Raw genomic sequence first — 25,577 nt, 5'->3', positions numbered from 1 at the left:
TATGGTGATGTGATGATAGCACATATCCCTTTCAGCAAGCTGTAATGCAGCTAATTTGTCTAAAGCAGGTGTTCCATGTCATGAATTTCTTGAAAGTGACTTACAATTGTTTGAATTACAATTGATTTAGATTGTAATTTCAGATCAAATAAAGCAAGGTGTCTCAAAAACTTACCTTATCAACACTTTCCTCACAGTCATTGCCCTCTCCATGTCTATAGCTGTGAGACTAAAATGCTTCAAACTTTCGAAAGGGTTTGTAGCAACCAGGCAGAGCAAAAAAATTTAAATAAGTGTTTAATTGGAAAAATGCCTTTGAATTTGCATGTGTCTTACAAATGCACAGATTGTACTGCATGTGTGTGCACAAAATTTGCAAGTATACATGTTGTGAAACTCACCTAAGATTAGCGTTGTGTACTGTCTCAGAAATACATGTATATCAAGTGAAAATATATAATAATTTATTTCGAAATGTATTAATGAATTATTTGTTACCTCTTTAACCAAGCAAAAAAAAATCAACGTCTGTGTGTTGGAGAACACTGACTAGCGAAAATGCCTCAAATTGAGAACTGTGTCTGCAAAACGTGATTCACGCCGAAAAGAGCAGTCAAGAATTTCTGCCACTGTTTTGTCCTTCAAAAACAAACTCTTTTACTTTTTTAGTACATGTGTCACAAAAACACATCTAGGTACTCGCACCACTAAATCGAAATAATTTTTTTTTTTTTTTATCTTTTTGCTTAGGAGAATTTTTTTATCTGGCTTTTTGACTTCTGTTGTCTTTGGTGGAGTGTGCGAACTATAAAAATATGCAACCAAAAATGTCTCAGGTTATGACTGTAACCGTACTCCACACGAACTGGTGTCTGAAAAGCTATCCAAACACGGTAATCGATATTGACCGGCGACAGCCTATGACGTCACTACTAGCAGTGCGAGTTCCCTTTCGAAAGGGAACAATGTTAATCCCCAAAAACGGGTCAGTGGTCACGTGATCAAAACCAATCAGCGAGTGAACGCATCTAGAGCGCTGCAGTGTCGTTTAAGCCGAGCTGATAAATGGACTGTGTGGCCGTTAACGCTGTTTTGTTCCTCTTATATGGAACATTTTATGAACTTTTGTTCTAATTTTATTGAGGAAAATTATATTTTGATAAATATTGTTGTATTGCCCAGTCCTATGTGCACAGGTAAATAATGTATAATAAATACTGCAATATTAAATTAAAGACTTGGCCATTTTGACTTCATGGTGACTCTTCTGGACCGTTTTCAGTCCTCCAGTAACAATGTAGTATTTAGGATAGAGAATTACTTTTAAGGATAGATAATAACTTTTAAGGTTGTTGTCTTGCTTCTCTCTACCTTATATTTTTGAGTGCATGTCTGAGACTTATTAAACAAAATGTGTGTTTGTGAAAACATGGAAACTAAAAACTTCAGGCTCTTCAGGATCAGGAATGTGGAAGCTGCTTTACAGACACGCCTGTTTTGCACACGACACTCAAACACAGACCCAGGAAACAGGAATCACGGGAGTTCAGGGAAAGTGAAACTGAAGTGCAGTTGAGCTGTTGTGTGTTTGTGTCTCTGTATTCATTCATTCAGTAAAATGGCAGAAGCCAGAATTTCAGTGGATCAGAATGATTTCATGTGTTCAGTGTGTCTGGATCTCCTGAAGGATCCAGTGACTATCCACTGTGGACACAGTTACTGTAAGATCTGTATTACATGCCACTGGGATCAGGAAGATGAGAAGAGAGTCTACAGCTGTCCTCAGTGCAGACAGACCTTCAGGCCAAGACCTGCTTTAGCTAAAAACACCATTCTGGCTGAAATGGTGGAGAAACTGAAGAAGACTAAACTTGCTGCTGACTGTTACGCTGGAGCTGGAGATGTGCAGTGTGACGTATGTACTGGAAGAAAACACAAAGCCGTCAAGTCCTGTCTGGTGTGTCTGAACTCTTACTGTCAGAATCACCTTGAACAACATGAGAGTTTGTTTAAAGGAAAGAGACACAATCTGACCGATGCCACTGGACGACTGCAGGAGATGATCTGCCAGAAACACGACAAGATCCTCGAGGTTTTCTGCCGCACTGATCAGAAGTGTATATGTGTGCTGTGTGCGATGGATGAACATAAAAACCACGACACTGTATCAGCGGCAGCACAGAGGACAGAGAAACAGGTATGAACCTAAAGAGTCCCATTATGATAATTTACAGGCTCATAGTTTTGTTTATGGGTTCTACTAGAATACATTTACATCATTTAATGTCTGTTTTCACCCTCTATCTGAACTCTGTACGTTTACACAACAACAACAACGATATAATAATAATAATTCATTACATTTATGGGTCAATGACAAATAAGGTTTTCAAGAAAAAAAAAATAATATTTTAAGCAAAAGAGTTTTAAAATGCATTTTTATGTCCAAAAAAATGTATGGTGTTGATTTATATTTGTTTTACAGCATTTTAGGCAGCATTAATTCATTATTAAACAAGATTTCTGATTTTACCACCCAGAAAATGTCAGGTGGTGCGACCATATATTAATTTAAAATAATATACATTTAATGTACTTAGCACTACTGAGACTTGTAAATATGAATCATTGTAGTGTCTAAAATGCATATCACATGGTAAATTCCCTTTCTATTTCTTTATTTATTGCCCTTTTATTCCAAATCATGTAAACGGCTGCTTTTCTGTGTGTTCAAACACCCATTTTTCCATAAGGACTTTTTATGTTTTGTTTTTAACTGTAAAAACAATTTATATACGTTATATAAAGGCTTACAGTTATATTTCTTACTTCATTTTGCAATTGCAGTGGGAATTGATACATTTAAATATAAATTTGCTGGTTGCACCACCTGACCATGACTGGTCGCACCACCTGACGTTGTGATCAATAATGATTGATATTCACAAAATAAAAAGAAAGATATGTCAATGAATTTTATTCAGGTTTCAATTGGCTTTTTTATTTTAATCTTCTGACCAATTTATTTATCTCAATCATATAATTAAGTTTCATTAACAAGAAAGTGCAAAAGAATACTGCATGTTAAGATAACATTTGATCATCGCTTCTTTAAAAATATAACTTTGAAACCTCAAGGAACACATTTAATAAATGAGAACATCTTTTATATGGAACAGTGAATTAGTGCAAATTTTGGGCCCAAAAACATTAAGGGCAGAATTCAATCTACTGCTCATGCAATTAGATTCAGTAGTAACAGTAAGTCAAGATAAAAAAAAATAAAAAAAACATTTGATCATCGCTTCTATAAATCTAGAAATTTAAAACATCTCCAGGAACACATTTAAAAACCGAGAACATCTTTTATAAAATGTCATATCATGAATCAGTAAATTAGTGCAAATATTGGGCCCACAAACATAAAGGGCAGAATTCAATCTACTGTTCAATAGATTCAGTAGTAACAGTAAGTCATAAAAAATAAAATAAAAATAAAAACATTTGATCATCGCTTCTATAAATCTAGAAATTTAAAACATCTCTGGGAACACATTTCAAAACCGAGAACATCTTTTATAAAATATCAAATCATGAAACAGTGAATTAGTGCAAATATTGGGCCCACAAACATTAAGGGCAGAATTCAATCTACTGTTCAATAGATTCAGTAGTAACAGTAAGTCAAGATAAAAAAACAACTCTTTTCAAATATAATTCAAAATCATGCTTTCAGAAAGCACAAACTGTCCCAATCTGTACTTTTCAGCTTTGAATGGCGTGTATTGAGGCGCTCTGGCTTAGAAATCACTTCCAGCACATCTGAGATGTAATAAAATACAATTTTTAAACGAGCTCTATGTCGTGCTGTTTTCTCCTTGCTTGATAATGGCATCTACAAAAAAAAACAAGATAGATTAATTAAAAAATTTATCTAAATCTAAAATAGATTAATTTAAAGATGCAATTGTTTTAGTATCAATGTTGATTATACAGTCCTATATTCTTGAAGAATAGGACTTTAAGATGGACAATGTGCTCTTTAAATTGTCACTCATACCATAATAAAATAAAATAAAAATATATATGCATATGTAGATTGCACCTTTAAACAACTTAAAAGCTTTATATATTTATTAAAATGTATTTAATATTTTGAAAAACATGAATTAACATGACTTTTTTTAGTTGGTTTAACTGTAACTCTGGTCGCGACACCTGACATATTGGTCGCACCACCTGACATTTCAAACTCAATTCAAATCTAACAGGCATTAACTTGGACGCCTATACAAATGTTTGACCATGTGCTCAAGGTTATACATACATTTTTTAAATCAAATACACATTTTTATAATAACAACACATTTTCAAAGTTTTCCAGGGGTCATACCACCTGACATGATAAGTTGAATCAACCTCATCATTACTCAAAAATGTCAAATTATCTAATATTTATGGGAGGGTGACTAACCTTGTTACTGCATCAAAGGGGTCCTCTGGAGTCTTCTGTGTGATGTCATATGCTGTCACATGGTTTTCTTAAAGGAACATTGCATAAAATTGCATTTTTATGTCGGTCGCCCTCCCTGACATTAGTAGAAGTAAATTTTTCGGACAAAAGTTTTTTAAGTAATAGAATAGTTTTGAAATAGGACAGATAAACTATTTCCCCTCATTTATAAGGAATTTAACATAAAATCATGCCAAAATATTTGATTAAGAATTTTATTGAGAAAATTAACATTTATATCTCAGTTTTGTTCTCTGCTTGTATGTTCGGACGGTCGCACCACCTGACATTTTTGGTCTTTCAAACACCAAAGCTCAAAAAATCTATTGAATTTCAATAAAATGAAAAGGGTTTCTTATAAAGGACATATTGTAGATCCATTTGATATATGACATGTATTTATTCAAATTGTTTTTAGGAAAATAATGAATTTGGACACAAAAAATACATGTCATGTCATTGACCCTTATATAGTGCTTTTTTCTCAGCACTCAAAGTGCTTTACATAGAAGGGGTAAGGGGTATCTCCTCAACCACCACCAATGCTTAAAGTCCCCCTGTAGTCAATCATTCTTAAAACTCATCTTTGATCACCACAACATTTTTTTTTTTTAAAGGCCCCGCCTCCACTCACTCACAGCAGCTCAGCGATCCACTCGTTGATGATCACACGTTGATCTGATTGGTTAGTTTGTGACGTCAGAAACACCAACGATTTCAAACCATGTTTTTGAGACTGTCTTTGGTTCACTGCAGTTTCGAGAAGAAAATGCTAAGCAATGGTGTTGACTTATGAATTTGCACATGGTTTGTCTTAAAGTATATTAAAAACACAACAAAGACATATAATCAACATTAAAAACTAGATTTTCAACACAGGGGGACTTTAAAATGGAGAAGTTTTTCCTCTGAGTTTTCCGCGTACAGACGACACCTTTGTCAAAACAATCCCAATTAACACGGATCTGCGAAAACAATTAAAAATGCTGTATTTCTGCTGCCAGGCCATTAGATTGCAATAAAACACACATGCATGACATCATCATTTTCAGAGATTTGCGTTTTTGTTGTTTACACTGAGATACATGTGTAAATGAACGTTTTTTTTAGTTGAAAACAGTTTCATGTAAACAGCCCCTCAGTTTCGTTTATTTAAAATCAGCCTTCTGAAAATCTGCTCTGATTGGTCAGCCGGTCCAAGTCTGTTGTGATTAGCGCGAATGTCATAAATATAGCGGCCCTTTCCATAACTGGCGATGGAGAGGTGAGGAATGTTGGAAGAATTGGTACGGGGACGGCGCAATGACTGCTGCTTATATTCGCTCATAATGATGATTGACAGGACTGAATGATTTGGCTCCTCCTGAACCTACGTTTGTAAGTTCATTTATAACATCTGACTAGCATCAAACTGCATGGTTCAGAAAGCAGTCGTTATAAAAGTGGTGAGAACACAACAAAAGATTGAGGTTGTATACTCGAGGATGGTGTTAAAAATACATTTTAACTATCAAGTTAGTCTGCATTAGTAAACAGGGTTTAGATTCGGGGTGTAAAAACTGTGTTTCTTGGACAAACCGTAATTTCAACCAGGCCTCACCCCGTTATTTACATAAGTTCACCTTCTGAATGAACCTATAATTTTATCATGCAAGATCTTTAACCCCTCAATCTCACCACTTCAATGATACTGGATTCATATCTGTTTAGTTGATGATTAATGTAATGTTTCTCCTGTCATTGGTTTGTCCTTTAACATCAGCTGAAGGAGACGCAGAGGTTGTTCCAGCAGAGGATCCAGCAGAGAGAGAAAGATCTTCAGCAGCTGAGAGAGGCTGTGGCGTCTCATAAGGTGAGTCTGGAGAAGAAGAGAAGTTTGAGACGTCTCAGTCAGGACTCACTGAAGCCACTGTGTGATTGTGATGTGTGTCCTAACAGCGCTCTGCACAGACAGCAGTGGAGGACAGTGAGAGGATCTTCACTGAGCTCATCCGCTCCATTGAGAGAAGCCGCTCTGAGGCGACACAGCGGATCAGAGATCAGGAAAAGACTGCAGTGAGTCGAGCTGAAGGACGACTGGAGCGACTGGAGCAGGAGATCAATGATCTGAGGAGGAGAGACGCTGAGCTGGAGCAGCTTTCACACACACAGGATCACATCCATTTCCTGAAGGTAACAGAGATCTAGAAGAACAGGGTCATAGTGGACTTGAGCAAGAGACTCACAGAGAAACATTTCATGAAAGCAGAATGAGCCGTTGACTGAAGTGTTGATCTGTGTGTTCGGTTATTATATCATCATCAGTCAGACTCTCATCTGATCTTCTTCTATTGAAAGAGATGCACTTACAAATGCAGTTCAGCTCTGGAAATCTCTTAGGAAACTTTTTCCGAAAGATATATTGAGCTTCCAGACCGCAACAACTCAAAACTTCACTAATATTTAAACTCTTTTTTTATAACAGTGTGAATCCATGAACTTGATGGCACCAGTTTCACTACTAAAGATCAACACGAACCACACAAATCTGACAGTAGTGCAGGTTATTGATGAAGTGTGGAGGTGATGAGCTTTGATTTCTGTTTTCTGTAGAGTTTCCAGTCTCTCTCAGCTCCTCCTGAATCTACAGACGTAAATGACAATCCCTTCAGTTCTCTCTCCTCTTTTGATGGCGTGAGAGAATCTGTCCGTCAGCTGAGAGACAAACTGGAGGATTTCTGCCAAGTGGAGCTGAAGAAGATCTCTGACAGAGGTAAAGTCCTGGAGATTCATCAGCTCTCAGAAATGATCCTCCATCATCTCATATCATGTAGAAGATCATATTAGAAATGTCTTAGGAACGGATGCAGGGATCATTTTCTCTCGACATGATAATCACACTCTTCATGTCTGTTGATTTCCACAGTCACTTTCCCCAACATTGTTCCCAGAACCAGGAACGACTTCCTACAATGTAAGTCACTAAGAAAACCAGCAGAAAAACTCACTGAGTGTCTTCATGTTCTTCCTGTAGGAGGTGAAAGAAAACATGACAGAAGAATTTTATAGTTGATCATGTAAATTAGTGTTTCTCAACGGAGAGAACATCGTGCAAAATCAATTGACTCGTGACTTTAACAAAGATGTAAATCAGGGGATTCAACATATTCTTCAAAAACATATAAAAAACATAACAAACTATAATTATTTTTCACTGAATAGAAATTTAAAGAAAGCTCAAGACTGCCAAAGGCTACAGCACTGAAAATCACCAACAATAGGCCTAGAATACCTAAACCTTATAGATCAAATTATTACAAAAAAATCATACTGACCCCAAATATTTGAGTGGTGTATATATTAGGCATAATTATAATAAACACAGAATAATAACCATTAATATACAGTAAATGATACACTGATGTAAATGATGATTTGCACAGGCTATCTGGTAAACTAGTAAACCATATTATTGCTCTTCCTGCATTGACACCATTATATGAGAACTGAACTGAGCTGGACGATGACATCACTGCTTTCTCCAGAGCGGCTGTATAGATAAATGAACTAAATTAATAACTTTATTACATCAGAAATGAATCAACACTGAACTTACTTAAGCTGGACAATGACACTATTTTCTTCTAGATCTGCTGTACAGACGAAACAAACTTTGTTGCATTATTGTCCTGTTATCACTGTAAAACTGCTTTGAAACAATCTGTATTGATCAAAGCGCTAAATAAATAAAGGTGACTTGACTACTGAGACACTGCTGATATATTGAACATGAAGAGTTCAGCTATAATAAAAGATCAGACAGATTCATAATTCCTGATTCTGATGTGTTTTCTCTCCATCAGATTCCCATCAGCTCACTCTGGATCTGAACACAGTGAATGAACGCCTCCGTCTGTCTGAGAGGAACAGAGTGATTACTAACACTGGCACAGATCAGCCGTATCCTGATCATCCAGACAGATTTGATGATGTGTTTCAGGTGTTGTGTAGAGAGAGTGTGTGTGGACGCTGTTACTGGGAGATTGAGTGGAGTGGTGATGTGGATATATCAGTGTCATATAAGAGCATCAGCAGGAAGGGACGGGGTAATGAGTGTTTGTTTGGATATAATGATCAGTCCTGGAGTTTGATCTGCTCTTCCTCCAGTTACTCATTCAGACACAATAAGACTAAACTCCCTGTAAAGCCCATCAGCAGGAGAATAGGAGTGTATGTGGATTACAGTGCAGGAACTCTGTCCTTCTACAGCGTCTCTGACACAATGAGCCTCATCCACACAGTCCAGACCACATTCACTCAACCGCTCTATCCTGGGTTTTATGTTGCTTATAAATCATCAGTGAAACTGTGTTGATGAATGAGAACAGACTGTAGAGAGATTCTTCCCATAATGCTTTGAGCTGCATGATAGATCAGTAACAGTGAGATGTTACAGCCTCTTATTTTCTCTTCATTACATTAATACTACAGCTGAACTTCTGTCAGTGAAATAACATGTCAGAATAAATGTGTGTAATGAATCCTCATATAGACAGTCAGATCAGTGTGTGTGTGTGTGTGAGTCATGATGAGTGACGGTGTGTGTCTGTGCTTTTCTCAAGATCTATTTCAGTCATTCAGTTCTATTCATTAATCATTATTACTATTAAAAATGACCTTTCTTTAAATTTATCATTCAATAAAAAAAGTAAGAAATTGATAAATGTCAATGTATTAATAAATGTAAAATATATAAACCCAGATTATCTGATCATACTGTAAACCCTTGATCAGTGAAAGTATGAGCACAATTATTCTAATCTAATCCAGTTTACTTTAAATAAACCTCCTCCTGAACAGAACTGAATTTACAGATCTGATACTTTGCCAAATCTGATATAAGATCAAAACAAGGACTGAGTCAAAGCATCATCAACAGTTAAACCCAGATAACTCAGAAATATATGAGGTATGAAAGAAGGGTTCTTCTGCATCTACCATTCATCGACGAGCGACACATGATCTATACGATGACCTTTGACCTTCCTGAAAGATGAGCCAATATTTCTACATGTTAAAGAAACCTACTGTAAAAAAAAAAAAAAAATCTGTTTTTTGATCTGTTGTATTTGTCCTATTGTTTGTAATTTGCTTCTTTGTTCTTATTTTTAGAAACAAAAAATAAAACAACCAAAATATCTTTATTGTGATATATTGTTATTGTTATCGTTATTTGCAATTCAAATGTCTTTTATCTTGAAATAAGATTTGTCATATCGCCCTCCCCAAAATGATACATAATATGAACTCTGCTTTATTAAGTCATACACTGTTTTTAACATGTATCTTTTTGAATATTAATACTGTAATATCTGGTATAAATGATTTCTGCACACAAAAATTACAGTTTTGCCCTTAAATGCTTGTATATTTTTTATTTTATTTTTTTTTTACAAAATTCAGCAGCATGTGAACGGTCTGGTGGTGTATCATCATAAGGCTGCACTCATAGATATGTATTTGTAGATCCAGGGGCGGACAGGGACCAAAAAGTGGCCCTGGACTTTCTGGCCCACAGCAGCCCACCACATCCCACATTATAACACACTGGCTCATTAATGTGCAGAATAATATTTAACACCACTTCATGGCATAAACATTTAACACAATACAAAAATAAATGCTATTTAAATATTTATTTTAAGTAACAAAACATATATTAGATCATATTTGTAAAACAAAGGGAAACAAACAGAAAAACATTAAGACATACAACATTATCAATATAAAACTATAAAGACAGCAAATCAGCTAGTCAGGGGTGTCATCTTGGTGCAGTGTAAGATACACTACTCAGCAGAGTAGGCTGCACCACTCAGCTGCACAACTCCTGAATCAAGATGGAAACTATTTTGCATTGACACGAATCCTCATGGCAAACTATTAGGCTATCATGTGACATTAAAGCCTGTCCACAGGCTTCATGTCATCTTCTGGGAGCAGGTCAGCAGAGCTTTATGAGGATGAGGAGGAGATAGCTTGTGTGTGTGTGTACATTTGAAAGAGCTTGTGTATGAGAAACAGAGTTTGTGTGTATAAGAGATGAAAGGATTCCTGTGAAGGAGACAAAACAGATTAGGGATTATTCAGCATTATCTGTAATAAATATTTGTTAGTGTAAAGTAAAGTGTAAAGCAAGTAACCAAATACAAATAATATTAATACTCATAAAACCTGCCCAGAAAGCCACATGGACAAAAAGGTGCAAACCTATTGTGTAAAATGTGTTGGTCCAATCTGCAACGATCATAGTTACAAAATCTACAAGGTTAGCCAAAGGTTAGTAGCAAATATAAATTTCTCTCAAACACTATAACACGCAAATTGTCAAATTTTAAACATTAGAGTATCATCAAAATCTTAAATTATGTAATTATTAAGATAAACATAAAACAAGGAACTCGTTTTTGGAAGAAAACAATTTAATTTAATAGTTTATTATTTATTATTTTTTATTTTATACTACTTGTTGAGTTAAGGCTCCATGAAACACCGTGTCCAAAGCATGAAGACACTGGGAGGTTGAATGCATATATAAAATATCACCATAGTCCAAGACAGACAAGAATATTGCATTTACAAGTTGTTTTTTTGCTTCAAAAGATAAACAAGACTTGATTCTAAAGAAAAAACCTAACTTCAATTTCAGTTTTTTAACCAAATCTTGGACATGCAATGTAAAAGACAGTGATTTATCAATGGTAATGCCCAAGTATTTGTAATGTGACACTACTTTGATTTCTATACCAGAAAGTGTACAAATGATTGGGACATTGTTTTTAATTGATTTTCCCCGAGTGAAAGTCATGACTTTAGTTTTTTTAGAGTTTAGAACCAACTTTAAAGTAGCCAAATTATGTTGCAAGATGTTAAAAGCGGATTGTAAATTTGTGATTGCTTGATCTAATGTGGACCCAGAACAATAGAGAACAGTGTCATCAGCATAGTATTGTCACAGGCCGGCTCATAGCCTGTGGCAAAAATGAGGGGACACGAACAACAGGTATAGGCCAATCAAAAAGGTTCTTTATTGTAAACCAAAAACTATTAACTTTAAACAAAGAAAAAGGAATGAGGTGTGAAAATGTCATAATGTAAGGTGTATGTAAAGTGCAGGGATGCATGAATCGCTCGATGGTGTTCTCTTACGAGAGGTTCTCTCGTATTGTGTAAGTTGCTTACGCTACGGGTAAAGTTGTCTTTTCTCAAGTTCTGAAGCTAAAAAATTATCCTTAATTTTGTATTTATTGTCAACGCAGTGCGGCAGACAGCAGACCATAGCAGGCTGTAAGTGTGTGCTCATTGGCTGTCCTGCGGCAACTGCAGCAGCCTACCAGTGAGCCCTGCGTGACGTCACGCCCAATGAGGGCGCTTCGCGCCTGGCCCGCCAGAATGGGTGTGGCTAGCGTGTATAAAAGAGGGGCTCACAGGCTGGAATTCTGACTTTCATGTCTTCAGCGAAGCTCTTCGCATCGCTGGATCTTGAGAGCCGCCGCCGTTGAATTCAGCGACCAGCAAGCCTAGGAAGCGTCTGAGGAAGCCGGCCGTCTTCACCGCCTTCAGCCATCCGTGCCTGCTACGCCATCCGGCGACATATCCTTTCACTGCCGTGTGTGTTCGCCCCGCGACACACACTTTCTCTCCTAAAAGAGCGCGAGGCGTTTTTATTAAAATGCCTTGCATTTCCTGCGGCTCGTGCAGAGCCCTGCTCAGTCATGGAGACCGCCACGTCATCTGCGCTCTCTGCCTGGGCTGCGAGCACGCCGCCACCGCACTCTCTTCGGGCGGCTGCCCTGAGTGCGAGGAGCTTTCAATGTCGACCCTGCGGGCTCGACTTGAAGCTTTCAACGACGAAGCTGTCACTCCGCCTGTCCCTGCGGGGCCGCGCAGAAAGAAGCGCCGCTCCCAGAGACCACCGGAGTTACCCGCGGCAATGAGAAGCTCGCCGGATCCGTTCCCTCGAGCTTCTCTTTCTCCCTCTCCGCCCCCCCTCTCGGCCCCGCTTCAGGGGATGAGGCGGATGAACTGGACGAGGACGCCGCCGCTGACAGCTGTTCTATCCTGGCCTCTGACAGCGAGGAATGGTCCACCGCCTCCTCGTCAGTCCAGGAATCCGGCCGTACTCGAGCCGGCGAGGATGCGGAGCCCAGCTTGGCCTCAAGTGGTCGCCGCCTGAGGAACCAGCGCCGAACAGGCTCGACGGCTGCTTTCTCCACCGCCGAGCACCCGCGTCAAGGACTGCACCTTTCCTTCCAGAGCTTCACACGGAACTCTCTAAATCGTGGAACGCTCCATTCTCCGCGAGAGTTTCCTCCCATATCTCCGCGGCGCTCTCGCAGGTTGACGGCGCCGCCGAGAAGGGGTACAATGCCATTCCACCTGTGGAAGAGGCGGTCGCAGCGCACCTTTGCCCGCCCTCTGGATGGCGTTCAAAGGCTGCCCTCCCGTCTAAAACCTGCAGGACCACTTCTGCCCTTGTCGGCCGCGCTTTCACTGCCGCCGGACAAGCTGCATCAGCCCTGCATTCCATGGCGATATTACAGATCCTCCAAGCTGATCTCCTCCGTGTGTTGGACGAGAAAGGCTCGGACCCTGTCTCCATAACGGATCTACGCAGCGCGACGGACCTTTCCCTTCGCGCCACGAAATCCGCTGCCCAGGCTCTTGGAAGGTGCATGTCTTCGCTGACCATCACAGAGAGGCACCTCTGGTTGATGCTCGCCGACATGAGGGAAGCTGAGCGCAACGTGTTTCTCAACGCCCCGCTCTCCCCCACCGGCCTCTTCGGCCCAGCGGTTAACGGGATCGTTACACACAGCGTCCACACAGCGTCCAGCTCGACCTCCGTCTTCGCAGTGACGACAGGGCGGCCGCCCTGGATCGCGCTCGACCAGCCGCAACAGGCCGCCTCCCTCACGGGGACCTCGACCTAAGATCGCGCTGAAACCCGAGCCCGCGAAGTCCTCCTAGCAGCACTAGGGAGGAAAAGACAGTTAAGTCCCGCTGCGGCCGGACCACCGTCAAAGCTTCACACTCTGTCAGTCCCCGTCGTCATGGCTACTGCAGACGCTTATCTAGCAGCCAACGAGCCGGTAAATCGACCCGCTCGCCTGCACTCAACCGCCGTTTTCACGGCGACCCAGAGAAATCTCAAAAAGAGCTCAATGTCTGGTTATTCGGCTCACGCCGCATGTGTTTCAAGTGTAGAAAATGTGCCCACGTTTCTGTGTTCACCCCTACACACAAGCACTATAAACCCCGTGTCTCTATCAGAGCCCACTCTCATAAAGCGGACAAAAGCCGCTCGAGTGTTGAATGTAGGTCACGTGTCCACAGCCCTGTGCCCACACCTACCCACTGCCCGCTCTGTTACACGGCCCCTCACTACCGGTCACTCGCGGTGTGTAAGTCCTGTGCCCGCCCCCGAGCGCTCACACATACTAACGAACACTGCACCCCCAGCGCCGCTCTCGCGCGCCGTCCATCGCACAATATGTTCCCCGTCCAAAGCCACCGGGATCATGTGTGTAAAACGGCCAGCCATCTCTGTATGCGAGCCGCCATATTCAAGCACCGAGAGCGCGCGCACCGCGTCCGCGCCTCCGAATCAGGTTCTCGAGCCCGTACATCACGGCTATCGGAACCCGGAGGCCATTCTGCCCTTAGCTATACATGTAAAAGCATGGGAAGCTATTCCAGGCGTGTCAGAATGGGTGCCGGGCACAGTGAGAGAAGGCTATTCACTGCAGTTCGCTCGCCGTCCCCCGCGCTTTCGAGCGCGAACCGAGACGAGAGTGAATGGGGAAGTAGCACACCTACTTCGTGCAGAAATAGCGAAGCTTCTGTGCAAAGGGGCCATAGAACATAGAATATATGTAGGTACACCCTTCTATGAGCGAGGCAGGTTTTTACAGCCGTTATTTCCTCGTGCCCAAGAAGGATGGAGCTCTCAGACCAATTTTAGATCTGAGATATTTGAACAAAGCTCTTATGAAAAGACCGTTCAAGATGCTCACAACCAGACAGATTCTCGCGCAAATTCACCCGAGAGACTGGTTTATTTCCCTCGATCTGAAAGACGCTTACTTTCAGATCCAGATAATACCCCGTCACAGGCCATTCTTGAGATTCGCCTTCGACGGTCAGGTATATCAGTACACCGTCCTGCCGTTCGGCCTGTCTTTAGCACCCCGTACATTCACGAAGAGCATGGACACGGCTCTCGCTCCCCTGAGAGGTCAGGGCATGCGAATTTTGAACTATCTGGACGATTGGCTGATTCTAGCACAGTCAGAGAAAGTGCTTCTCATCTCTCACAGAACAGTGCTTCTCAGCCACCTGGAAAGCTTGGGTCTCGCGGTCAACTGGACCAAGAGCTCATTACTGCCCAGTCAGTCAACCTCTTTTCTGGGCTTGGAACTGGACTCTGTGGCAATGACGGCTCGGCTGTCGATACAGCGCGCGCGCCGTATCCAGCGCCTGGCTGCGTCTTTCCAGCTGGGCAGCGCCGCACCCCTGAAAACATTTCAGAGGATGCTGGGTTATATGGGGTCAGCTGCAGCAGTGCTTCAGCTGGGTCTATTACATATGCGCCCCCTACAACGCTGGTTGAACGCCCGTGTGACTCAGAGCTGCGTCTCAGCGCTGAGACCCTGGTTAGCGGCCGACTGGTACCAGCAGGGAGTGATAATGGGAGCCGTCTCACACCGCAAAGTTATCTCGACGGATGCATCCAACTCAGGTTGGGGCGTTCTGTTCGAGGGCAAACCGGTCTTTGGCCTGTGGTCAGACCAGGAAAAATGCCTCCACATAAACTGTTTGGAGATGATAGCGGTCGAAAACGCGCTCAGGCACTTCCTCCCACATATACGGGATCACCACGTGCTAGTCCGTTCGGACAACATGTCTGTGGTGTCCTATGTGAACCGACAGGGCGGTGTCAGATCCAGAAATCTCTGCAATCTGACGAAACGCCTTCTAGTGTGGGCTCACCACGTGCTGCGCTCGCTGAGAGCCGCACACGTGCCTGGCCACCTGAATGTCGGTCCAGACAGACTGTCCAGGAACAACATTCCCCCGGGAGAATGGTCCCTGCACCCTCAGACAGTCCAGCTACTGTGGCACCTGTTCGGCAGGGCACCTGTTCGGAAGTCGACCTATTTGCGTCAAAAGACAACGCTCATTGCCCAAGGTTTTTCTCAAAGAGCGAGGACGCGCTGGCCCAAACCTGGCCCAGCCGCCCGCTGTATGCTTTCCCTCCAATCTCTCTGTTACCACAGAGGATCTAAAGAGGATCAGGGAAACGCGCCACTCGGTGCTCCTCATAGCCCCGCGATGGGAGAACCAAATATGGTACCCAGAGCTAGTGAGGCTGTCGCACTCACCCCCCTGGCCGATCCCGGTCAAGAGAGATCTCCTCTCTCAAGCCGGCGGATCGATATGGCATCCCCACCCAGAGCGCTGGTCTCTGCACGCGTGGGTAATCAACGGATACCCGCTGAATTGTCAGAAGGGGTCATAAACACGATCACGCAGTCTAGAGCCCCTTCCACGAGAAGACTCTACGCGTCTAAATGGTCAGTGTTCACTAAATGGTGCGCCACTAGGAGCCTGGATCCACGCACATGCGGGGTTTCGCGGGTGCTCTCCTTCCTACAAGAGCAGTTGGACAAGGGCAGGTCCCCCTCCACGCTCAAAGTATATGTTGCGGCTATCGCAGCGTTCGCTGAGACGACGCGCAGCCATGCAATAGGAAGAAATGAGCTCATTATCCGCTTCCTTAGGGGAGCCAGGAGGATGAACCCCCCGCGGCCCCCCTCGGTTCCTATCTGGGATCTTTCTTTGGTCTTGGAGGCCCTGAAAGCTTTTCCCTTTGAACCATTAGATTCCGTGGATTTGAAATACCTTTTGCTTAAAACCGTTTTTCTGATAGCTCTGGCATCAGTAAAACGCGTGGGGGATTTACACGCGCTGTCTGTCAGCCCTGCGTGTCTCGAGTTCGGACCTAATGACTCTAAAGTCATCCTCAAACCGAGACACGGTTACGTCCCAAAAGCGATTGGCACTCCCTTTAGGGCGCAGATCATCTCCCTGTCGGCTCTGCCAGCATCCGACAGTGATGATAGTGATAACCTCCTATGCCCCGTCAGGGCGCTGAGAGTGTACATCACACGCTCCGCCGCCTTCAGGCGTTCCGAGCAGCTTTTTGTTTCGTTTGGTGGGCGCACCAAGGGTCTCGCCGCCTCGAAACAGAGTCTGTCCAGATGGATAGTGGACTCAATCGCAGCTGCATATGCGTCCAAACACCTGCAGTGCCCTATGGGCATCAGAGCCCATTCCACCAGAGGCATGGCCTCTTCGTGGGTTTGGTCTAGCGGGATTTCTATTCACGACATATGTATGGCGGCAGGCTGGGCCCCCCCCTCCACATTCGTGAGATTTTATAATCTGGAAGTCCCCGCCCTTCAGGCTAAACTGTTATCAGTCTAAGCGGGATGTATGTTCTGCCCATTTATTATGCGCAGACTACTCCTGTGTATTACTAGCTTTTCTGGTAAGCTGCACTAGGGATAAAAGTCTCTATATACAGACCGGCGGTTCCGCTCTGTATTTTCCCCATCATGCGCTGATGTATTAGTGCGGGCCCGCGTTGCTGGCCGCCTATTCTTCACTTGTGGCGCTAGGGCTTACACTTTTCATACATGGACCGGCGAGGCCGCTCTATATATTTTCCCTGTGATGTGCTTGTGTACTGTGCTGGCCCGCGTTGCTGGCCGCACTCCCCTCGGGATTATACACAGACCGGCAGTGCCGCTCTGTACCCTTATGAAGTGCTTATGACATGTGCTGGCCCGCGTTGCTGGCCGCCTGTTCTCGCATGTTATTTTCCCCGGGTTCCCTGGGACTCATGCATTGATGCTCGGCGCGCACGGCGTTGACAAGGGGTTCCCGTAGCGTAAGCAACTTACGCAATACGAGAGAACCTCTCGTAAGAGAACGTACTCGGTTACCTAATGTAACCTCGGTTCTCTCTAGAAGAGGGAACGAGTATTGCGTAACCTGCCGTGTCGCGCCACGAGCTTATTCGCTTCAGTCTATGAAAACCAGAATTCCACCCTCTTTTATACACACTAGCCACACCCATTCTGGCGGGCCAGGCGCGTGGAGGGTGCGAAGCGCCCTCATTGGGCGTGACGTCACGCAGGGCTCACTGGTAGGCTGCTGCAGTTGCCGCAGGACAGCCAATGAGCACGCTCTTACAGCCTGCTATGGTCTGCTGTCTGCCGCACTGCGTTGACAATAAATACAAAATTAAGGATAATTTTTTGGCTTCAGATCTCGAGAAAAGACAACTTTACCCGTAGCGTAAGCAACTTACGCAATACGAGAGAACCTCTTCTAGAGAGAACCGAGGTTACATTAGGTAACCGAGTACGTTTTAAGCCCCCAATGGCTCCTTCCAGGCAGCTATCCCTAACCTCAACCTTAAACCTACCCCGTAACAGTATATACTTGGAGTATTGCACAATATGCATACTATCTCTAATATTTGTAATGTCATGATATCATGTATTTCTCTAATATCATAAAATAACATTAACAAAATAACATTATGAAAAGCTATGAAAACATTTATGAAACTCACTCATCATTCAAAACAAGAACTATTGGTACACTAATAACTAAGGTTGGGTACCGAAACCGGGCACCACTATGTAACCGGTACCTAAGAAACCGGTATGTAACTGGACCGAATCAAAACGGAGATTTCGGTGCCTCATTTCGGTGCCACTTATAATGCCTCAGCTGTCGGTTGAAATATTTGACCTCTGGTTCTCCGGAACGGACATAAGAAACATCATCACCGCATGTGATCGCTAGTTAACCCTTTGACGCGTACAATTGTTCACTCCGGTGTGATAAAATGTTCAGATCACGTCAACTTCTAAATTCAAATCTACGTTTGCGCGTTAACTGGCGCTAAGACAGACGCTCAGTGCTGTCATCACAACTATTCAGTGTTTTCAACGACACAAGCTTTATTTTAGGCTTCATAAAATAGGTTTAATTTTAGGTAGACCTATTAAGGTATTTAAATACACTAGCAAAACAACATTTATAGTTTGTAAAATACACATTGATGCCTATGGAAGCGGCAATAACAATCCTTTCAATTATGTCAACATCCTTTCCGCATCATGATTTAGTGTGATGTCCCTACAATAACAGACTGGCGTACATCCTATAAATTATTCATTTAAGAACGTTGAGCAAGTTTACTGTAACAGTGGAGCCGCAAACTTCACATAATTTTGATCATCCAGCCTTCAGCTGATCCTGAGCGCTCATTGTCACAGTTGTAAACATGAAGGCGTTCTTCCACGAGGGGTTTCGCGTCACGGCATTTAAGGTGATGCATTCTAAAATAACACTCACCTTGTGCAGGACTTGCAATAAGTCAGGAGAGGTGTATTTTGACAGAGAAGGCGAAAAATGTGAAAAGAATTGCTGAAATTTAAAGCTTGTTTGTAGCATACCAAGAACAGACTACTTTGCGGTTATTACTGTAGTGTTATTTATGTCTTAAATGATTGTATTTTGGTTCGGTGGCTTAGGTTTTATTGTGAATTTGTTATGTAATTTGTTTAGGTTTTTTTTTGTATTTAGACTAATTATTTTTATATATTTACTTCAAATCTAACATATTCAATTTTTCAATAAAAAAGCCATTCTTTAATGTCATTCACCATCGTTTTGAGGCTCTTTTTTTTTTTTTTTTTTTTTATCGGTTCAGGCACCGTTTAGGCACCAGTACCGTTTTAAAAGTATCGATTTGGCAAAAAAACGATACCCAACCCTACTAATAACTACATATCAAGCGGCAACATTCTAATCTGAAAAATGAAGCCTACCCGGAAGTGCGAAAAACTGCAATACATCGAAAATCCGCTAGGGGCAGGTCCCAAAAGGGAGCAAATGTCCATACACCCCCATGTTAAAATGTCCGTTTTCACAGCATAAATTCATGTTTTTACAGGTTGGTCCCATGGACTTTTATTGTATTTTTCGATAGGTTCCGAGTGTCTGACAACTGTGAGGGGGGTGAATTTTTTTCTAACTCGTTAGTTTAGATCGTATTTAGATATAAAATGTATGACAAATAAGGGCGCGATTGACAGCTTGATTGACAGCTGACAACGAGCATAGGCTGCGCCGAGTGGAATTCCTGAAATTTGACGTCTCGGCCATGATCTGACACAACACATCATACCTGTAAGTTATCCTTTCTGAACATTTGTATTGAAATATGGCGCCGCCCATACCCCCCATAAACGGCCTCAAAACCGTTCTTCAGAAGTCTATGGGTGACGTCACAGACGCTTTGTCCATATTTTTTACAGTCTATGCTACATATAGGTATTAGTTACATGTAGTTATATAAAGTCACATAACACAAACTAAAGATTGTGTCCATCAAATATGATGAAACATTTGATTAGGTTTATCAACTTAAAAAATGAAGGCAATCAGTTGCCTTCATTTTTATTAATTTTTTAGTTCTGTGAAGTAACTGGGGATTACAGTGTACCTTTAATATATGCTAAAGTACTTCACTTGATTATTGATTGATTTTCTCTTAGGTTTAATATTTGTATCTGAGATACAAACAGCTGTGGAAGAAATTTACTCTTTAAGATGTGTGTGACCATCATATGACAGTGAAAGAGCACACACAAATAGTGTTGTTTTTGGCGGCCTGTTTTAATTTGAATTTTAGTCTTTGTGTCAAGCTGTCGTTTTAGTTTTTATTCGTTTTAGTCACGTTCATACTCTTTTTAGTCTAGTCAAGTTTTAGTCGACGAAAACTGATGACATTTTAGTCTAGTTTTAGTCGACAAAAACTGATGACATTTTAGTCTAATTTTAGTCAATGAAAATTGTATTTTAGTCTCTTTTTGGTAATGCAATTCTATTTAACCCAGTCAATATAGTATTTCAAAGAAGGTTATGTGGCAACGAGGCTAAATTCTCTCTGCCTGCGATAGGTACAGTACATGGCAAACCAGAATAGCTTTCGAGAAATCTCAGACAAGTTCAATTTGTCCCAATCATCTGCACACAGGTAGAAAGTTTAGGTGTTACATTGCTGCTAGAAAACCGATTAACAGACTGATGCTAGAATTGAAGAATAAACAGTTTGAAATATCCTGATTGATAATGAATTGTGTTATGCTCATAAAAAATCATATTTTCAGTGCTATTCTAATCTGTTGTATCCTATTTTACAGATGTGTGGTTGAAGTGCTGAGAACCTTTTGCACTATGGTTCCAACTTTTGTCAGCTGGTTCACCGAGTGTGAAAAGATGTTAACCTCTGCTGCCTTCAGGGCGATGTGTATCATACTGCATCATAGGTACATTATGATAGCTTTTACTCATCCCCAGGGGATAGGGTCATTTTAAGTTTTCACAACTGCAAGGTATACACAGCAGACATGGCATTGTACAGGGTAACAAAACTACAAACATGTCATTACAGTGCACACTGTTACAGATATGCTCAGACACACTATAGGGCACACATAGCAGCACTCGAAGAGGGTGGTGCAAATGTGCATCAAAATCATAACTTCTACCGCGTCCATCAACTCGCACTGTCCCTTCCAAATTAATAAAGATATTTAAGATTTAAAAACTGAGAGCATTAATATACAGAGCATACTCAGAGCATTAATATACACTGTATTATAGGATCAGTCAATACAAAATTACCACTAGTCAAATTGTATATCTGTCATAAACTGTGCATTGTTATTGTGTATTGCAGGTGCCATAGATGGATGCCACATAAAAATACAGCGGCCACCTGTCAGAGGAGGGGACTACCTGAATAGAAAAGACTACTATTCTGTATTGTGGATGGAAAAGGGAGGTTTCGGGACATCTTTGTAGGAGCACCAGGTAATTGTATATTGAATCCTGTAACTGTCATGCACCAATATACCACAAGCACATTCCTTCGAGGCATAGCATACACAGCAATAAAATACTTCTGATATTCAGGCAGGGTACATGACTCCAGGATCCTCAGGAAATCCACCTTCTTCGCGAGATGGGCAGAAAAAATTGGGAGGTGAGTATTTTGTAGCATCTTGGAGAAGACTGATGCTATGTGTATACAAGTATGTAATTTTCAGTACCCTCTGTATAGGCTGGATGAGAACATTTAGCTTAAAAACCCACAATTGCATCGGTCTGTCCTCTTCCTCTTCTACCAATGTCAGTCTTCTAGAATAAACAAATTATTTTGTTATACAAGTATGTAATTTGCACTACCCCCTGTATAGGCTCTGTGCACAGCTGCAGTCTTGACAGAAAGGTCCTAATTACTCCTGAAATTGGTGTATCAGTTTGCCCACCTTTCTATCAAAACTGCTCACAATACAGCCAGAAGCCCACTTTCTTCAAATGTTCTAGCTGCTCTGAAAAAATTTACATTTCTCACCCTGGGAATCTGACTTCTTATCTTAAGGTACATGCTACTCGGCGACAGCGCCTACATTAGTCGCGAATACCCGTTTATTATCACACCAAAGCGGGACAATGGTGCCCTGACCACACAGATCTGCAAAGGACGTGTTGTGGTGGAACAAGCATTTGGCAGGTAAGTAACTGCCCATTGGGCAGAGCCTATCTCCTGTTTCCTGGTGTGTGAGCTGACTTTGTGTACTGTAATCTTTTGGCAGGGTCAAATGCAAGTGGAGGAGAATGAGAGATCTGCAAAACACCAGGCTGGATGTGCTGGTCATGCTGATCATGTCAGCCTGCATGCTCCACAACCTCTGCACCGGACCTACAGACATGTGCAAAGACCATCCCACTGGGTGCCCTTGTCATGAGGATGAGAACATTTAAAGAGTTAATTTACAAAAACAGATCTACTTTTTTGCAAGTTGTCTTTTGCTGCACATTCAAGGCAATTGTTCTTAGAATTAAATATTTATTTGTTGTACCAGGTTGATAACTTCAGTTGCTTTATTTCACTATTTTGTTCTTCTTTGATGTGTTTTTGTACTTGATGTTATTTACATTTCTCAAATTTTACCCAATGAATACAGTATATACAGTGTTGCAGTAGTGTGTCTCTGTTAATTGTTCTGGCAGCAATAGTACAATGGAGTAATCACTGTACTAGCAGCGATGTTGTAATCAGTGGCGGAACTAGAGTTTTATACATGGGGTGGCCAGGGGGTGGCCACTGCTACTTTCGGGGGTACACACACACACACACACACACACACACACACACACACACACACACACACACACACACACACACACAGTGGAAGGAATTGGGTCACTCTGTTTGTGTCTATAAGTGTTGAACATCCAAAATATTTGCAGAAAACAAAGCTGAAGCACCAAGGAGATAAGATACAGTAGCTTGTGTCTGTTTTGAACTGCTATGTTTATTTACAAAAAAAACACCTCACATTTACAAACATTTTTTTATTTTTTTATTAGATATAGCAGGCATCAAGCAGACATGTACTTGAAAAATGTAAAAAAAAAATAGTGCCCATCAATATACAATCTTATCCTAGGAAGATTTAATACAACATAATTCTGCGGTTCTGATGAGAACTGGCAAAATGTTTCACAAACTCATCCATGTTGAGGGAGCGTGCTCTCCTTGACTCAACACTGAGAATTCCGATGTGACTTAACCTGTCATCAGCCATTGCTGTCCCAAGGTGGGTTTTAATCAGTTTTAAAGCTGAGAAGCTTCTCTCACAAGAAGCAGTGCTGACTGGTGTAACAACAGAAATCTTACAAAGTCGAAATAGCTCATGAAAGACCTTTTTATAAGGTTCTAGAAACACAACAAAGTCAAGGAGAGTTGACGGTCTCTCACTTCCACTTTTCTCTCTCCTATCAAGAAACCGCTTGGTTTGATGAACCTCATGTTTGAGGTCCTCTAAATCTGACTCGTATATCTGAGCAAAGGCAAACAGAGGCTCCTCATTCAAGAATGTTGTACTCTTTGGGTTGAGAGACTGGACCCCTTGCATTATCTCACAATTCTTCTTTGAAAAACGCCTCTGCAGTTCAGCTGTGAGACTGTCAAGTACCTGATAAAATATAGCTCTTTGGAAGCTCTCGCCATCACTTTGGTCACTATTTTTATGTCCTACAGTGCTCATCATCAATGAGTCACAAAATCTTAAGCTTGTTTTAGGTTGTCTTTTACACACTGTTTGTACAGTTATTTTGCAGTGCTCTACAATCTCGTCAACCTCTTTCCATAGTTTTCCAAATACATCTTCACTTCTGTAGTTCTGTAATGTGTCTGTAAGGGCACCTACTAGATCCACAGCCCTTGCTAGGTCAAGAGAGCTTGATTGGAGTATGTCAGAAAGACATTTAGCATCACCTAGCACTTTACAGAAAGTAACCAAAAGCCCAATGAAATTTACTTCTATCTGAGAAAGAATTCCCCTTGCCTCCACTGATCTATCACCACTCTTTTCATCTGCTATTTCCTGTAGCACTTTCAGAACTGCTGGAAGCCTTTCCCTCAGATTACGGCATGCCATGTATCTGCATGCCCACCTTACATCTGTAAGTCTCTGTAATTCCCTGGGCTGCTGCTGTGGATACAGCTCTTTCTGAACTGCAAGCCACTTGAGATGAACGTACGAGCCTGATACAAAGTTATAAACCTTCTGCAGGAGAGCAAAAAAGTTAACTGCCTCAGGCACAGATTTAACAGAATCAACAAGAACCAAGTTTAAACAATGTGCATTACAGTGCACATAAAATGCGAATCTTGCACTGTTTTTAATTCGCGTAGACACACCAGAATGTTTTCCGCTCATGACGGCTGCACCATCATAGCCTTGCCCCACAAGATTATTTCTGTAGTCCAGCCCATGTTTTTCAAGGCAATCAATTATCATTTTTGTAAGGCCTGCCGCATCTAAGCTTTCAGCTGACTGAAAGTGTAAAAAACTTTCGTGGATGGCCCCGTTGTAATAGTACCTCACAACTAAAGAGAGCTGTTCTTTTTTCTTTAAATCTTTGGTTTCATCTACAATTACACTAAAAACTTAACTTTCTTTTACTTCACTGATTATTTCACTTTGTACCATCTCAGCTAACCCCTCAAGAACTTCGTTCTGGATTTGGTGGCTTGTGTACTTAGCATTGCCAAATGCATTAAGCCTTTTCTTAATGAGAGGGTCATGCTTTGCTATTTCGTCCAAGATTGTCAAAAAATTGCCTTTGTTGTCAGAGTCATAAGACTCACGATGACCTCTCTGTGTTATATTTTGAGTGGCAGTTAATAGTAGCACATCGGCAATTGTTTTAATGTAGGTACGGTTTTCCTCCACTTTCTTTTTCCTTTCCTCATTTATCAGATCTAACATTGATGAGTTGCTGTTAACAGCCCTTTTATGCTGATTCCAGGCATACATAGCATTTATATGATGCTCTGTCTTTGAATGGAGCTTAAACCCAGAATCTTTAAACGGCGCTTTTTTCCAGTTACAAAATCCTGACTGGGAAGTGAAGGCAGATTCAGGTGTATTGGGCAGAGAAAAATGCCTACAGGCAAAACAATAAGCTGAATCTTGATTCACAGAATATTCAAGCCATGAATTGTCCTTTTACCAGGAGCTGTTGAAAGCCCTTTTCCTAGTACCACGCTGAGTTCTGGGAAATGTTTTCAAACATGGCTGTACTGGACCCTCTTCTCTGGATCTAGAGATGTCTAAAATGCGAAATAAATAATATTATAATAATATAATGTTAAATAATGTGCCAAATCTCTATGGAAATGTATAATTAAGGGATCCACAAGATTAGATACCAACAGCTGCTAACTAAACTTTGTAGTTTAAAGTAAAGGTCTGGCTTACCACTGGGTCCTTTTGGAACAGCAAATCTGGTGCTAGATGTAGTTGGGAGGGGCTCCATGACATCTCCTGGCAGCTCTGGTTCACTGTCTTGCTCACAACCA

The 25,577-nt window shown here is 41.6% G+C and overlaps 1 protein-coding gene across 1 annotated transcript; it reads left to right on the top strand.

Annotated features, from left to right (window-relative positions):
- Positions 1-1,536: 1,536 nt before the first annotated feature.
- LOC309497362 (tripartite motif-containing protein 16-like) lies at positions 1,537-9,692 on the top strand. Its single transcript, XM_082167597.1, has 6 exons — positions 1,537-2,197; positions 6,276-6,365; positions 6,452-6,685; positions 7,106-7,265; positions 7,419-7,466; positions 8,356-9,692. The coding sequence occupies exons 1-6, from the start codon at positions 1,619-1,621 to the stop codon at positions 8,865-8,867; spliced, it is 1,623 nt and encodes a 540-aa protein (XP_082023723.1). The 5' UTR covers positions 1,537-1,618; the 3' UTR covers positions 8,868-9,692.
- Positions 9,693-25,577: the final 15,885 nt, after the last annotated feature.

The sequence above is a fragment of the Leuciscus leuciscus genome (genome assembly GCF_965113295.1).
Source record: "Leuciscus leuciscus genome assembly, chromosome: 4".
NCBI lineage: Eukaryota > Metazoa > Chordata > Actinopteri > Cypriniformes > Leuciscidae > Leuciscus > Leuciscus leuciscus.
The sequence above is the reverse complement of the archived record's forward strand: the minus strand, read 5'-3'. Positions and strand labels throughout refer to the sequence as shown.